Source organism: Callorhinchus milii, unplaced genomic scaffold (genome assembly GCF_018977255.1).
Source record: "Callorhinchus milii isolate IMCB2004 unplaced genomic scaffold, IMCB_Cmil_1.0 Scaffold9, whole genome shotgun sequence".
NCBI classification, from domain to species: Eukaryota; Metazoa; Chordata; class Chondrichthyes; order Chimaeriformes; family Callorhinchidae; genus Callorhinchus; species Callorhinchus milii.
Genome location: NW_024704750.1, coordinates 10,201,388 through 10,218,021, shown reverse-complemented (window position 1 = coordinate 10,218,021; position 16,634 = coordinate 10,201,388). Strand labels below are relative to the sequence as shown.

Here is a 16,634-nt window from a genome sequence, read left to right as displayed (position 1 = left end):
GTGAAGGAAATGCACTACATTTGGCTTCAGTGTAATTGGCCAACATAGAGGAGGGAATAAACTCAATGTGCTCACTGACTTTCAATCTGGTCCTTACAACAAAATGTTTTGGTGAGGATGTTAAGCGAGCACAAATTGGGCCTTGGCAGTCCAAAAGTCAAATAAGCTGCCTACGCTAATTGTGTGGGATCATTGAGAAAGAATAGCCACTTGGATGAATTACTGAAGAGGTGCTGGCACCTGTAAAACCATAGCCCAGTATCAGCCTAGTAGTGATGAGGAGCAGGATTCCTAGTTGAAAACAACTACCAGCACAAAACAGCTAAGGTGGTTCATTTGACTTTTTTTACTGTAAAATATCACAATCAGGAGGGAGGATGCACTATTTCCCTTTGGTTGAGATATCTGTAGCAAAAAATGTAGCACTAAGCATATGAGTTATACTGGCACAACAGTGGATTAAATGAAAAACATCCACAACACATTTTGAAGGGCAGTCATTTTCTGATACATTTCTGCAACATATGGTGGGAGCTACAAAAACAAAGCACTCACGATATTGTTAAAGTACTGAAGACTCTCTTTTATATTGTGCTGTCTCTCACTTCAAGTTAGTTTCCATATGAGCAGTTTCTAAGAATTCTGTTAGAACTGTTGCCTAAAATAGCGTCTTTTGTTCCAATTTGCTCCATTGTTTCAGGCTTAATCTTCCATAGTATTTGGGTAACTGTGAGCTTGTGTGTTTCTTGGCTGGTTTCAGACGACAACTTCACAAAGTAATCATCTATAAATAACTTCCTTTCACAACTGATGAAGTGCTTTCTTTTACAGTCAGTTTCACAAATTAACTGTCAAAGTGACGAGTTGACGAACTTTAAATAATGTACATGTTTCAGGCCAGTAGTTCATTAAGTCAAGGGGCACTACAGATCACCTGGCAGTCACTGTGAGGTTTGAAGACTGCGTTTCAGGAGGAAGAAACGTGTGTGTATCATTTCTGTCATAAGCGTGTGACACAGCGATAAATTTGCAACAACCTTTGGTATTCCAACCATTCTGTTTCATTTTCAAACTTGCAAAGTAAACCTTTACATGGAACAGGGAAAACCTACCCTGCGCATCAGACTCCAAAAATGGATCAACTTGAAAACTAAACTAGCATCTTAGAGCATTGTACAGTGGTGAGGTTGGATGCCAAGCAAGGGAAGAGTGGGAGTTGACCGAGTGGTAAGGACAAGACACCAGACGTGTTTGATGCTGTAATGGGAAGGCAGAAGAGTGGGTATTCTAACCATTTGAGACACTAGCACAATAGAGCCACCTTGGGCAATTTTCCTTACTCCACACGCCTAATAATAATCCCTCCAAAACAACAAAAAATAATAAATTGGTCACTTTCAACGCACAACTGTTTGTGGGACACTGCTGTGCGCATTTGGCTGCCGGGTTTCACCCACAAATATACAGTCAATTCAGTTTACAGTATATTCTGTGAAGTGCTTTCAGACGTCTAGAAGACGTGAAAAAGCGCTATATCAAATGCAAGGATTATTATTATTATTAGACTATGAATTTTCAAAGTTCAGTGATAAGTATGATGAATATTGCAACACATAGGATAACAGGTACTCAAGAGTATGGTAAATGAGAGCAATATAATAATGTGAGCACTTTATGAAGATCAACTGTATCTTGAAGTGTTATACAGCCTGAAATGCAACTTTGCACATTTTTTTCCTGTGTAAAAACATAAAACATTTTTGCACCAATCTTGCAGAATTGTTTTATGTTGTCGAGGGATGGCAATGGCTAGGAATCTGATAGCAGAGGTTTACAGTGAGCACAAACTGAATGGAGAGGGGATAATCATCAGACATCTGAACATCATTGGATGGGAGTGAATTGGCCTTCTCACAAGATATCCTCACTGAAGAGATGCAGTGTCCTGTGACTATTAGCAAAATGCCATACTTCTGCTTTTGTAGTTCTACACTGAAACGCACAATACTGGGTATTAGTAAATTCTCTGCAACTGTTTTTTGCTCCACATGCACGATTGTTGTATTAATGATGAAACTTTTTTTTAAAAGCAAAAAAAAATTCTATTCTATGACTACATAGAATAGAATTTTTTTTTGCTTTTAAAAAAAACTAGGTACTAGGTTTCACTGGGAAAACAATCTCTAGATTAAAATAAACAACAAGTTAATAATTACAACATTCACTCTCGCTTCTATAAAATCCTAAAATATATGTATCCCTATTTTTAAGGAAAAGCCATTTGCTCACACTTCTGCTTTAAAGATCAGCAATATACACTGCTGGCACCCGCTTCGCTCAGTGAAAATTGACTGCTGTGTTTGCCCACAAATGCACAGTTACTACACTTCTCAGCAAAATCATGTTCTCTAATATAATGATGTTAACAGTGCCATAGTTTGTATTCAAGCCATCAAACTAGACAGACCTCAAGTACGGAAATCTAGCCATTGTTACAGAATTCCTGATTGCCAGAATATCTATTGCTGATTGACTTGCAGTGTCGCATCTTTTTCTTTCCTTTCAAACGGAATCAAGCAGCATGTTAAATGCATGCAAATCTTCTCTCTACGATTTACATGCCGGCCCCCAGAGTCTTTTGAAGAAAATCTCTACTAAACCTAAATTTATTCTATTAACATAGCATTTCAGAGCACCCGGAGTGTGTCAACTCTTTCATTTTTAAGTGAATTTTCTGTATTTTTTTAAGAACTACAGAAAATGGGATCCAGTTATCTAATAATAATAATTCTTGCATTTGATATAGCACCTCATCACGTTTTTGAGGCATCTCAAAGTGCTTCACAGAATATATTGTAAAGTGAATTGACTGTCCCAATCCTGCCTTTATATACTTTTGAATTATTGCCTAAGTTTCTTTAAATCGCCTCTCCTGATATAACTACATGCAGTGTATTTATTGATTAACTATTCATACAAACAGCTACTTCTGCTGAAGAAAGCATAGTGCCTTGGGACATCCTCAGGGTATGAAAGGTGCTGTATAAATGCAATTTGTTGTTGGAATATTGGTTGACTTATGGTTGTTGATTTACTGAATAAACATGTTGTCAAATCCAAAGGTCCTCTTTGCAAAAACAGTTTTATGACATACAAATTCGGGGCGGAGAACTTTTCACATGGTGCAAAAGTCCTTTGGCCCACTGTTCCAGGAAGTAAGGAGTCTAACCTTTACACTTACTTGTCTGACACATTTGTTTTTTTTAAAAAAAGTTTTAGTCTGTCGTCATTTTTGAGCTACCTCTTGGACCCATGCCTATGATCACCTCTACCTCTCCCTTTTCCCATGCTCAGTGTCTGACCCTGTCAGTGTATGGGGCTCCGTTGCTATCCTGCATGAAGTGCATTGTATAATGCAAGTTGTTGTTTTTAAAATTGTGTCTCCACTGAACATATGCCTCTCTACTCCTGGTTTCATCTCTGTTTGCTGGGATGCAGCTCCATGGGTGCTGGATGGCCTCTGATATCCCACCTGAGTGGCCATTAATCATGTGTGAGCCTGGTCAGTGAGCACCAACCATCTGTGGGATTTCACAGTCGGCCTGGCCACTTTCACACCCGGCTGCCATACATTTGCACAAACAGTAGCGGGTGGGAAATTATTAAATAAATGGATTATTTCCCACTTGTTTTGTAGTGTTGGTAAACTGACTAATGTTACGATGTGGTTTACTCAGTAGCTGTATGCGAGGCCCAAAAATACATGCAAAAAATGTATTTGAAATAGCCAGGAATGTTCCTCTCGTGGCACAACACTGCAAATAGTCAGTAAAGGTTTCTAATAAGGTTCATCAATGTGAAACCACTTGTTTATCGATGCCAAGCAGCATTTTGGTTCAGTGAACAGGGAATGCAAATGTTGTTATTTCTGTCTTGAAATTTCAATTTCACTTCTTGCTTTGAATGATGGCCTCTTACATCAGCGCAGACCACAGTATTTTTACAGACTGCTGTTTTCTATTGCCATGGCGACCGCTACCAATTTTTTTCCTCCTCACCCAGACACAATGCCCGCGCCACCCACCCCCACCCAACCCCACACCCCTTTCCACCTGAAGATTCGTAAGAAACTTTTAGTTGGCCCCTGTGCTAAATCGATGGGGAGATTTTCTACCGGAAAAGTCTCCTAAGGTTTTCAAGCTAATCCCCATGTTCATTGTGGGCGTGGGTAATGGAGCTGATGGCGCTGCTAAAAAAAATCGAATCAACAGCAATTGTGAAAAGCACTTGTATTCTAATAACAGAAAAGCCAGATACCATGGCAACTAGAACTATTGTCAATTGTGTCACTTAAGATGCATTTTGCCTCTGAGTAATTCTGAAAGTGTGTGCTATTTTACATTTATAGACCATAAAATACGAAGGTAGTTATCCCCTCAGCAGGACTGTCAATTGATGTTCAGGTAAAACACTTTTGAACCCCTTTTAAAAAATGTTGTGGTGCCATGGATGTAGTGACTGGCGGGAGTATATATTTTTAAAGATAACAACGTCTAATAATGGGAATTCCCATGTGACTGCAAGGTAAATTTTTCAAATAAATCCACACACATTGAAAATAATTTACACTTCTTGGTTACCAAAACTTACAGTATGTTCTCCTTTTCTGTATTGTTCACTAACAATATTGCAAACATGCACTAAATTCAATATTAGTTTTATAGGAGTCATTTTGGAAGTTCCAAGTTTAATTTTGTGCAGCCTTTCCCTTCTTTTCGTTTCCATAATTTTCTCTTACTTCTCTCCTGAACCTGTCTTCTTGTGGCCCCGAAAATATCAGCTGTCGTTTGGTGCTTCATCTAAGTGACTACTTTTCAGATATGAGCCTGGACAATAAGTGTCAGGTTGATTGAATGTGGGGGGACACTGTACCTGAACCCAATCATTCTGAACAAGATCATTCACCTACAACAATACCCAGTCACTACTTTTTTTAACAGTGAATCCTGTGGAGTGCTTTGAAATGTCCTCCTGACGTGAAAGAAACAATATCAAATGCAAGGATTATTTTTTACTATTATCATTCACAAGGGCGTAGTTTTCTGCAGGAACCACTGAATAACTATGAAGAATGAGAACCTTGGCTGCTACCGTTTATTTAAACTCGGTGCCGAGCCAGGATTGAACCTGGAATGTTCACATATCTGCAACACGTGGGCTGTGTGGCTAACCCAGTGAGCTATCAGAGACTCACCTTGCTGTCTGTTTTTTCCTACTTGATATTGACTCATTCAAATTGAGGGTGGCTTCAGAGATTGGGTTGTTTTTGAGGGAAAATATTTTTGTTGGTCACTCAGTGTTAACCTCATAGAAGAATATTTCCAGCAGCGTTTCTTTCACTTCCATATTGCATTTGTACTAAATTGTTTGCCTAGACAAGAGTGTGTTAATTCAATCTATGCTATGCTACTGTAGCTTTTAGCAGTAAATATTAAACATTTTGACTGTTTGCAGAAATAAGCATTTAATTTATTTTAGAGTCATCCAGCCTTGTCTCCACAAATGTTGACCATTCGCAATGAGTCTTGTATATGAAGAGCATATGGAGATNAAAAAAATTATTCATGCATAAAATGTGATGAGCCAAGATCAGACAATAGACTGGACCAAAATAGCAACTTGAGACTTTGGGAATGTGATGGAGGCAGAAATCTTTTCAGAGTGGAAAACAAAATTACCTAACTCTTTGTTAAGCGAACACAAAAATGCAAACTGGGTCTATGTACTTTTGGGAACATCACCTCAATAATTTATTATATTTTGATTGAATCTTTGTTTTTTTTATACATCAATTTGTATAATAGATAATTAACGTAGCACTAGGATTTAAACCGAGTTTCAATACTGACACACTCTCGTCCAAACCATAGAAACCCAAAACGAAAATTTAGCTGCTCTTTGTGGTTGAGCATTTTACCCACTGAGACTAATGTTTTACAAAACTAAACGTAGTTTGGAACTAAACTGTGGACACAGTTTTACTTTGAATTCAAATGTATTTGGTTGTCATGGTGTTGGAAACAAAGACAGTGTATGTATTCTGATGGCCAAAATGTATGTCATCATTACCTAGGATGGGTTGTTAAAGTTCAGAGTGTGCGTGATGTAGGTCTCTTCTGTCGAACTGTATTGATCCCTCCTCTCAAAGAGATGCACATTTCAAAGCAAAGTACACCATTGAGCAGCCTCATTTGGAGATGTGACATTTCAGCTCTGTGTGCGTTAGGCTGGGCAATGCATTATCCCACAAATAGGAAGCAATCGGAGCCTGTGTACATCTCAACATCCAAAGGCTGCTTAACCCCAGGACCTCAACGAGAACCTCTGATGTGTAGAAGCCCCAGCAGGAAAGCTTTCCTCTTAAAATCTATCATGTATTTATCAGTTATATTGGCAGTCATTTTGCTTTTAACTCTTTGCTCTTATCAGGTAAAACTACTCTACCTGTAGGTTTCTGATTGTTAAGGAGATAGCTGAGTGTGAGCTTAAATTTCACTTCTAGTTGATGAGTTCCCACAATATTAGGTAGGCTGCTGGATGGATAAGTCTTCTTTTTATTGAGTTTCTTTTTATTGGAAAAGTTTCTCCTGGAAAGAATTAAAGCACAGCTTTGCCGAAGAAAGTTTACCTAGTTTGTATGTTTCACTGCAGTGGTTTTCTCACAGGCAAGTGAGATTTTAAAAGGACAGCCTAGCTCAGTGGTAGCACTGTCGCCTCTGAGTCACAAGGTTGTGGGTTCAAATCCCACGTCAAATCATAGTATAAGCTGACACTCAAATGCACCACTGAGGGTGTGTTGCATTCAGAGGTGTCATCTTTCGGATGAGACGTTAAACCGAGGTCCCATCTGCCTGTTCAGGTGGACGTTAAAAATCCCATGGCACTATTCAAAAAGAGAAGGGAGTTTCTCCCGGTGTCCTGGCCAACAATCCCCCAAATAAAATTGGTTACTTGTTTCATGGCTGTTTGTGGGACACTGCTTGGTGCAAATGTTTGCCTACAAATACAGTTACTTCATTTCACAGTAAAAGAGTCTTGGTGAATTCCTTCATTTTTGCTCTATAAATTGTGACGATACATTTTTCAAGTAAGTAAAGCCTTATTGTTTAGACAGGCTCAATGGGGTGTATGCTTACTCCTGTTCCTCTGTTACTGTTATTCTAGGCTTTGACTCTCAAATAGGTATTAAAATCTCAAATAGGTTTTAGCTGGTTAAATTTCAGCAGTACTCCAATGCACACTCTGGGAATCCCAAGCCTTGGCTCGTGCACCTAATAAGCTACTTTCTGCATGGGTACGTAAGCAGAATGCACTGCTGTAGGGAGAGAGTGCACAATCCATTCTAGACACAGGGAAATTTCCATATTTAGGTGGCATACATAAGTGGAACTCTGTTTTGGGTGCTCTTAAGCATGGCGATAGGATTTTGCACGTGTCAGACACCTGGATGAATCAAAACGAAACAAAAGCTTATGGTTCTTTTCTGCAACATTTCAACTCACTAACATTACTTACATAGAGACCTCAAAAGTCAAATAATACAGCCCAGCTCCAAACTATTATTGTACATTACAGAAAATAATTGTATGCTTAAATGAAGTGGGAGGATTGAGTCGCATGTTTCTAGGTAATAATATTGAATCTGAATAGACCTGTTTTGATGTTCTACATCTGCGCTGTCTAAATTGTTTTTGCTATGCTTGTGTGATGTTATCTTGCATCTTGTGTGTAAATATTGACGACATTCTTTCATCACCGGTTAGTTGAAAGATGGTTTTACTGTCTTTGGAGTTGTGGCTTTGCTGCAAATGTTGCAGTGAAGACACAATTATCATCATCCTAACATTTGGTATAAGCCTTTCAACAACAACTTGCATTTACATAGCGCCCCTCACACATAGCGTCCCAGAACGCTTTTACGTCGGAACGATGTCCCTAGCGCTTCACAGGATTCACTGTATATTGCAGTGACTGCATTTTTGAGGGTGATGTTCTCAACTGACAAGCAAACCAGTGAGATTGGGAATGAGCAGAATGAACTCGTAGAGGAGTGTGATTACTTGGCTCTCTGTATCACAGAAATCTTGTGAGCTGTGAGTTCATAATAATAATCCTTTTATTTGATATAGCACCTTATTAGGTTGTCGAAATATCCCAATGCCCTTCACAATATTTACTGTAAACTGTAGTGACTATGTATTTGTAGGTAAACTTGGTAGCCAATTTGCATATAGCAATGTCCCACAAATGAAGTGAATGACCAATTTTATCTGAGGGATTGTTGATTGGACAATTGGAACACCCTTGTCTTTTCAAATAGGGATCTTTAATACAACATTACATTTGAATAGGGCCTTTCATGTCTGGAGGACGTCCCAAGGCGCTCACTGTGAAGGATTCACTGTAAACTGCACAATGCACCTGAATAGAGCTTTCCTAGATAATAATATTGAATCTGAATAGACTTGCTTGATGTGCTACATCTTCGTTGTCTAAGTTGTTTTTGCCATGCTTGTGTGATGTGAGTTTGGGAATGAGCAGATTGAATAGTATCCTAGAGGAATCATATCATTTTATGTTCACTTGCACTAACGAATACTAGGTTTCCTGCCTCATCCAAAGAACAACACCTCCAACTTGGTAGCACTCTCGTCTCTGAGTCAGAAGGTTTTGGATTCAAGTCTCACATCAGGACTGGAACCCATAGACTAGGATGAGACTCAAGTGCAGTGCTGGGGGAGTACTGCAAAGTTGGAGGTGCTATTCTTCGGATGAGTATTTGCGCATGCAAGTGAACGTTAAATGATACTCCTTTAGGATACTATTCAATCTGCTAATTCCCAACCCACAACACCTGAACACAAGTGTGAGGATCTTGAAGTCGATCCTTTTACAAAAGATTGTAAAACCTTTTACTCTTTCTTATGACCTTTTTTTAATATACTGGGGAAGTAAAGTGACATTGATTCCAATAGTAGAGCTATTCGGAGCAGGGAACCACAATTTGTACTGCCTGCTTCAAATCCATCTCATCCAGGATTTGGGAGAACTTGTGCCAAAGTCTGTTAAGTTTTTTGATTGTTATTAAAAAAAGATACAAGCATGGCTTATTCTTTAATAAAAGCCTTTGTTTAAACTGAAATAAAATTGTGTCATAAAGAGGAAAGCTCCATTCAGGTGCGTTGTGCAGCAATAAATCATGGATTGTCTTAAAGCTGATTTTGATTTACTGTGTATTAATTGAATGGAGTGTAAAAATAAAACAAGACCTGATACTGAGAACAGGTAAAACAAAACCGACATCTGGAAGGGATGGAATGATAAGCTAGAAACATGACTGATGTGGATATGATGTGAGTATTTCAGAACTGCATGGACCTTACCCGCAGAAACAGAAAATATTCTGTTACTGACTTTGAAATGGCGGCTCGTGTTTGAAGCAATTCTGCAGAACTCTGCAGTATAAATGTGCTGGACACTGCATAGGAGAGCACTGTGGGGAGGGCCACAGAATGAGGAAGAGCTGGCAAAAGAGAGTGGTTGTTTGAAATACAATAATGCAGATACCACAAATTTAAGAGCAGCTACATTAGCGTGCTCTGAGCAAACCAAAGATGTGACAAAGGACACTATCAGTCACTGCAAAAGAATAAGTATTTTACATCTCGGCAGCTAGAAATTCTGTTTTCTAATTGGAAATTCTGACAAGCATTTTGAAAAGAGTATTAATGCTTCTTAAAAAAGACATGCATCTTTTATCCCTGACAGAGAAATAGAATCCCAGCTGGGCTATTTTAGTCAGCAACTCAAACATTGTCGAATACATAACACAACGTAATAATACAACGTATTCTTTACATTTTCAGGTAATTCTGTGTGTGTAGGTAGAACAGTCCTGGCCAAATAGGAAAGAGATGGAAAATGAGTGTAATATTTATCAGTAAGTAACCTCTCAAGAGATGAAAATAATATCACAAGTAATTGCTACAGTCAGCTGCTCCAGGAATATTAGTGCAGTTTTGCATCATGATACTGTACGCGGATGTGTATATATAGATGAAATGATGCAATCCCTGAAAGACTATGTGTGCAGATGGAAAGGATGTGTATAGCAACGAGTTTGTAATACGATTTGTAACAGCTGAGGTTCCACTCTGTATCTGATCAGAGATATAATTTACCTGGTTCACAACCATAACCTAAATGTTGGTGACTCGCACAGGAGAACATCCAAACCTTTGAAAGCCAGATCTGCTCAGGTTATTCCTGGAGCTGTAATCAAAGTTCCGCATTCGAAGCTGCCCACTTTCAGCTTCATGAAAATGTCCCATTTATACTACAGATAGGACCAATGTAATATTAGGTACCCAAAGAACATCCCCGTTTCTGTTTCCCCTGTGTGTGTTTTTCCATTTCACCCATGTGCATTGCTACTAGTGAGATTAAAGTTTTTAGCCTGAGCTGCAAGGGAGTTTGGGGCTGGAGGGAAAAGATGTCCGAAGGTGCAAATTAATAGGTTTTTGGACAGGGTTAAAGCAGACAGGAAGCAGTGAGGTAGAGGGATTTCAGGAGAGATGTCCAGAGAGTGGGGGCAAGGTGTCTGAAAGCTTGCATGCCAATGGATAGAGGAACATAAAGTAAGTCAGAGTTGGCGAAGGAAACGGATAATAATAATCCTTAATAATCCTTGCATTTGATATAACGCTTTTCACGTCGGAAGGACGTCCCAAAGCGCTTCACAGAACACACTGCAAAGTGAATTGACTGTAAATTTGTGGGCGAACGCGATAGTTAGGCAAGTAGAATTGAAGGAAATCTGAGAAGCAGGGGAGGTTAAGGCCAGGGAGACATTTGAAGCTAAGGGTGAGTGTCTTAAAGTCAAACTCCTAATTTCAGTTTGGAGAAAGGGATCAGAGAAGAAAACTGGAACTTGAGCAACCAATATTCTTGTGCATGTCCTAGTGGACAATTCAAAAGCAGACGGGTAGATATTGTTTGCACGTCCAGTCTGTGTCTTAAGGGAATGTGTGCTATCCCATGTGAAGGGCACTATATAAATGCAAGTTGTTGTTGGTGTGTGTGTGTGGAAGGGTTAATGGAAGATCGAAAGGTCAAAGGGGATGTATGGAGCCACTGTATATATTCTTATTGCTGATACCAACTGAACACCATTATGTGACATAACTTATGTATAAAATACTTTTAATCAGTATGGCGACTTTTGCCTTAATGACATTTGATATATCATGACATTATTGTTCGACAATAATTGTGGTTTTAAAAAGCTCAATTGAACAATTGTAGAATCAGAATCAGATATGCTAAGTGGTATTGTTAACCTGTTAAAAGATTACAGAACTTAAATATAATGTAACAAATCACTATCTTTTGAGTGCAGTATACATAATTAACAGACATTTCACGAATATTCCCTACAACAAAGACAGCACTATCATCTCTAGCTCAAAACACCCATAAAATTATGACATTTTTGGTACATTTCTAACTTTAAGATGTTCAAATCTGACTTCCTTGTTCATTCCACAGGCATAATAACAAGCCTCATTTTGCTACTGCAGCAAAGTGAAACATTATAGGTATGGGAAATAGAGACAGTAGTTCCATATGTCACCAAATAGGAAATAATTTAAATGTCTGGAAGGCAATAGTCACAACACATGGTGTACATCCCAAGGATAGAAATGTTAATGAATTAGATGTGATCATTTATCTTTGCCAGAAATTTGACATTATCAACATCATCACACATAGGCTATTTACACAGAAGATTGTAAACATCATTTCTACCAAACTTAAATCTAGTAGTGAATTTCTTGTTCACAGCTCACTGCAGTAATCCTACAGACAAGAGCATTTGCGCAAGTATTGTTTAAATATTAATTTATTTGGGACTAACTCGCATTAACCTTGACACGAAACAGGAAGTGGTCTGAATCTATTACACCTTGGAAATTATGCTGATTGATTAACTCTGGAAGTTATGTGAAAAGGGTTCAGTGCTCCCAAAATACTGGATCAGTAGGTGAGTGGTACACTGGTTTCTGTCTGATAGACATGCCTTATGAACTTGACGCATACAATCTTAAAAGACCAGTGAATTAAATGTGGATTAAATTCGGAATTCTTTCAGACCGCAAACGCCTGTCACTAAACAAACAGCTCTGTCAATAATTGTTGGAATTAATTAGTGCCTTGAGTTTTCAGTAACTTCTGTACCTTGAAAACAGGAATTGCATTTTCAAGCTATTCTATAGAACTTCATTTCTATTCTCTCGAAGCGAGAGAATAACCTTGAGAGAGATTTTCTTTTCTAGTATACTGTGAATAGACACACAGTATTTGATTTCTGAATGGAAAGGGAATTCATATTCTGTCTGTATTGCTTGTTTAATATATTTGTGCAATTTAAATATTCCCTGCAAGACGAAATTGCCCAAATTACGGTGCAATAGTATGCTACGGCTGTGTTATTGTTTTAAAGTTGTTTACAATAATACAACTTAAAAACATCCCATATCAAATGATTATACGGTATATTCTGAACTGTTCGACCATAGATAACACAATTCAATGTAAGAATCATAATACTAGTAATTCACACAGGAGATGGATCAATATTGTCTAAAAGAGAATGCTGTAGGTTAATGTACCTCTTATCTGACTAATTCAGGTACTGGTTAAGCTCCTATAAATACCCAACATTGTTTCACATTTCCAGCAATCAACAGATCTCTTATTTTTTAAAAAATATTTTAGCACCAATTAGTGGGTCAATATATAACGTTTTGTGACGGACAACTCATTTACAGACTGAAATTAAATCTGCTAAAACACACGGCTCATTCTCAAATCCTGACACACAGATATAACCCTTCATTTACAAATGGATAATTTCATCGTAAAATGATTAAACGAAGAGCTGAAGTCAAGGGGAGGGGGGGAAAAAAAAAGACCACTTAACTCAAACAACACTCACATCAAGAAATAGACACACTCTTTTAAGAGGAACTGAAAGTAAATCTTACCAAATGACTGAATGCAGGTTTCAAGTAGGTCATCCATGCTGGCTCCTTTGGCTAGTTGTCCCAGGGACATCATCACTTTGACCCGGGTGATCTGAGCAGGGCTTAGGCTGGACACACCGTAGCCTCTCTGGCGAGGTACAGTCGCAATGTTAGGGTTTGTGCATCCTGGTCGGGAGTTCCTGAAAGATGAACAGCAGCAGTTGGAAAAGCGTCAAATTGCTCAGCTGAATCTCACATGTGTGTACAGTCAGACACAGAGCGTGGAGGATAAAAAGAGAAACACCCTCTCCCTCTCCCTCTCCGGCTGGACTGGTAGAAGCCGTCAACCTCCCTTTGGCAACTGAAGCACTTAACACTCTCTCTCTCTCTCTATCTGTAGAGGCTGCAGTTCATATGCAAATTTAAACACAAGGGGGGAAAAAGTTCACTGTACCATGTGAACACAGACCTGTTGTTTCAAAGCAACTTACCTTGGAACACTGACTGCTGCAACTGAGAGCCACAGCACGTGTAGTCATGTAGCAGACACTAAACCCACACATGCTCCATTATGATAGGCATAGAATAGTTAACTAATTTCTGGTGCTTTTAGAAATGCAAAGCAATGCTGTACAAGATCGTTCGGAATTGAATCTCACACTGAATTATTTGTAGTCTAATATTAAATGGTCCTCCTGACATGAACGGCACTATAGAAATGCAATTTGTTGGTTGTCCCTGTATGGATTCTCTCGTGTTTATGTTTCACCGGTTCAGTATTATCTGTTTTTTTTCCTAACAAAAGGTCAACATTGGAGTCCTGTAGCTCAGTGGTTAGAGCACTCGCTTTGCAAGCGAGAGACCTGAGTTCAATTCCAGGCAGGGTGAAATCTTGGGCAAGTTTCCTTACTCCACACGCCTAATAATAATCCCTCCAAAACCAAAAAAAAACAACAATAAAATTGGTCATTTTTAATCTACGACTGTTTGTGGGACATTGCTGTGCGCAATTGGCTGCCGCGTTCGCCCACAAATATAGTCAATTCACTTTACAGTGTGTTCTGTGAAGCGCTTTGGGACGTCCTCCCGACGTGAAAAGCGCTATATCAAAAAAAAATGCAAGGAAAAAATGCAACATGCAGTAAGAGCAAAAAATAGTTGAATTATTTGGTGGCAGAATTTTTGTTTCAGAGGGGAGATCTCTTTCCCTCCCCATACCAGACACTTAACAAAGAATTTCACAAGTCTAATTTAACTTTATCCGTTTAACACAGGCAAGGCGGCTTCTGGTGTGAATTGAACCGTGAGTTTCACAATTACTTTCACTTATCTCAAGGTCTCAGTGGAAGGAGGGAGAGAGAGACACTTGTGGGACTCACTGACAGCTTTGAACCACTTGCAATTCCTTTAATCTCAACTCAGACAAAACCCGCCTCCAGAATTCCCCAATTGGTGCATGGTAATAGCACTGCTTGGAGGTTGCTTTTACATTTCATTTCTCTGATGCCAATCGCTGTCCGCTCGGTTGACTGGGGAAGCTTGTATTCAGAAGGTGCTATATTTGTCCAGGCAACTGGGACCTGTTTATTAAAGTTGACTATGTCTGTCACCAACTGCTAAAACGTTCGAGATTCATTCTCGAAAGTTGTTAGTAAAGCACTCTCTCCCATAAAAGAATCTTTTTCAAAATTGCAAGTGCACCCTCTTAAATGGGTTTACGTTGGTTTGCAAAGGAGTCTTGTATTTATTTATAAGATGAGAGCATTCAAATCCAGCTCTCTGTGTGTTCCACTGGGGGGGGGGGGGGGGAGAGAGAAAGGATGGGGGAGGACAGAGCAAAGAGACGACTTAAAGAAGGGTAAAAGAGAGTGTGAAGGGTGGGGGGATGAATCATCCATATATCTGCATTGTTAACTCTGTTACCAGAATATTAGGGGATTATAAAGTGACTGCAGAGATGGTGCAGAGGGATAGTCTAATTCTGTGTACTGACTGTGGTCAGATAAGGGTGTAGTTCAATATATAAGAGATTATAATTTGGGCTCAGTGTATGGCATTCTTGACCCAGGACTAGAAGGGCTCAAGCCCCAAATTGAGATTCAAGCCCACAGCCAGGGTGACACTCAGTAGCTGAACAGTACTGGCGAAGCTTTCAAGAGCTCAAGTCACTATTCAAAAATAGAATGGAGTTTCTTCCAGTGTCCTATCAACAACAACAACCAACAAAAAGATTCCATTTGTATAGCGCCCTTCACGTCGGGAAACAACGAATAAAATAATAATAAAATAAAATAGCAAACAACTGTCCAGAAATATTCACCTCATGCCTGTTTATGGGATGGATCACTGAGGGTCGAATGGCTGCCATGCTTGCTGCCAAAACAATAATGTATTTCCTGGCCCAAAACAGCATGTTTATAATAATAATCTGAAGATCGTTGAGACCTTTTGACTTAAGATGCTACATAAATGAAAGCCTGTTCTTTCTAGAAGTCATTTAGTAATGAAGTGTCACACTGTAAACTCTGAGACCACATATATCATTGCATGTTAAGAGGAAAGGATGTCTTAACACACTTGTCTGTAAGCTATATGTTGCCTTGCTGCATCAAGGGCAGTATCACTGCTGGCTTCTGCATTGCTCTGTGTTTGCTCTACAGTTGGTAGAAGATCATGATATCAGCATCTAAAACTACCAGGAGCAAGCATGTTCCTGGATGTCTTCTGCTCAGGCAATAAAGTGCTGATAAAGTTATTTTTTGTTGAAACATTTAAATATTTGGATGATGCCAGCATCCATCAGTTGTAAGAGCGATGTAATGTTTGTTTTCATCAGGCTGCTGTACCAGGCTCAGAGTGATTGATTGATAGCTCTGAGCACTGAACACTTCTGCAGACAGAACTGGTGATCACAGACAGACCTGTCACCAGTGTTTGAACTCTGCTGCGCTTTTCAGCCTGTTGCTGCTGCTTTTGTTGCTCAGACTGAACAAATACGAGGTATAACATTGTATAACTAAGTGTTAAAATTACTAAAAAATAGTTCGGGGAACGGGTGTTCTGAAGGCATGAGATCAGATCTGCAGTTATCCATGACTTTCATTTGCCCTGTACATTTCTGAATCAAGGTTCCCAGTGACGATTGAGACTCCTCATATTCCTCAAAAATTCCAAGGAATATAGGGACAGGATTCCCCACTGAGTCAATAACTAGATGACTTCAATTTAAGATAGTAAGAAAGCAAATGGGAAGGTTAAGAGAATTTTTTTTCACACACAGTGTAGTTGGGATATATAATGCCCTTTGAGAGCAGTGGTTGAGTGGCAGAATCCATATTAACCGTCAAGAGAGAACAAGACAATTGCCTTAAAAAGAGCCAGCACTGACACGATTTCTATGGTTCTGGGAGGACCATTTTATAATCCAATTTCTCTCCCCTTTTCTCCATCCTTTTTAATACTCTTACTTGCCAAGTATCTATCTATTTCTTTATTACAGCATTCATTCTGCTGTCACAACCTGCTAGGGCAAATTTGTGCATTCTTCAT

General features: G+C 39.1%; 1 protein-coding gene across 3 annotated transcripts in view; it reads right to left on the bottom strand.

Annotated features, from left to right (window-relative positions):
• The window catches only part of LOC103175195 (RAS guanyl-releasing protein 1), a 63,734-nt gene that overhangs the window by 24,312 nt on the left and 22,788 nt on the right, over positions 1-16,634 (bottom strand). For 2 of the 3 annotated variants that reach the window (XM_007888057.2, XM_007888054.2), the window contains exon 2: positions 13,107-13,285. In XM_007888057.2, coding sequence (XP_007886248.1) covers positions 13,107-13,179 — 73 coding nt within the window. In that variant the 5' untranslated portion in view covers positions 13,180-13,285. Of the gene's footprint in view, positions 1-13,106; positions 13,286-13,576; positions 13,596-16,634 lie in introns of those variants that run through there. The other variant, XM_007888058.2, reaches the window with a different exon arrangement.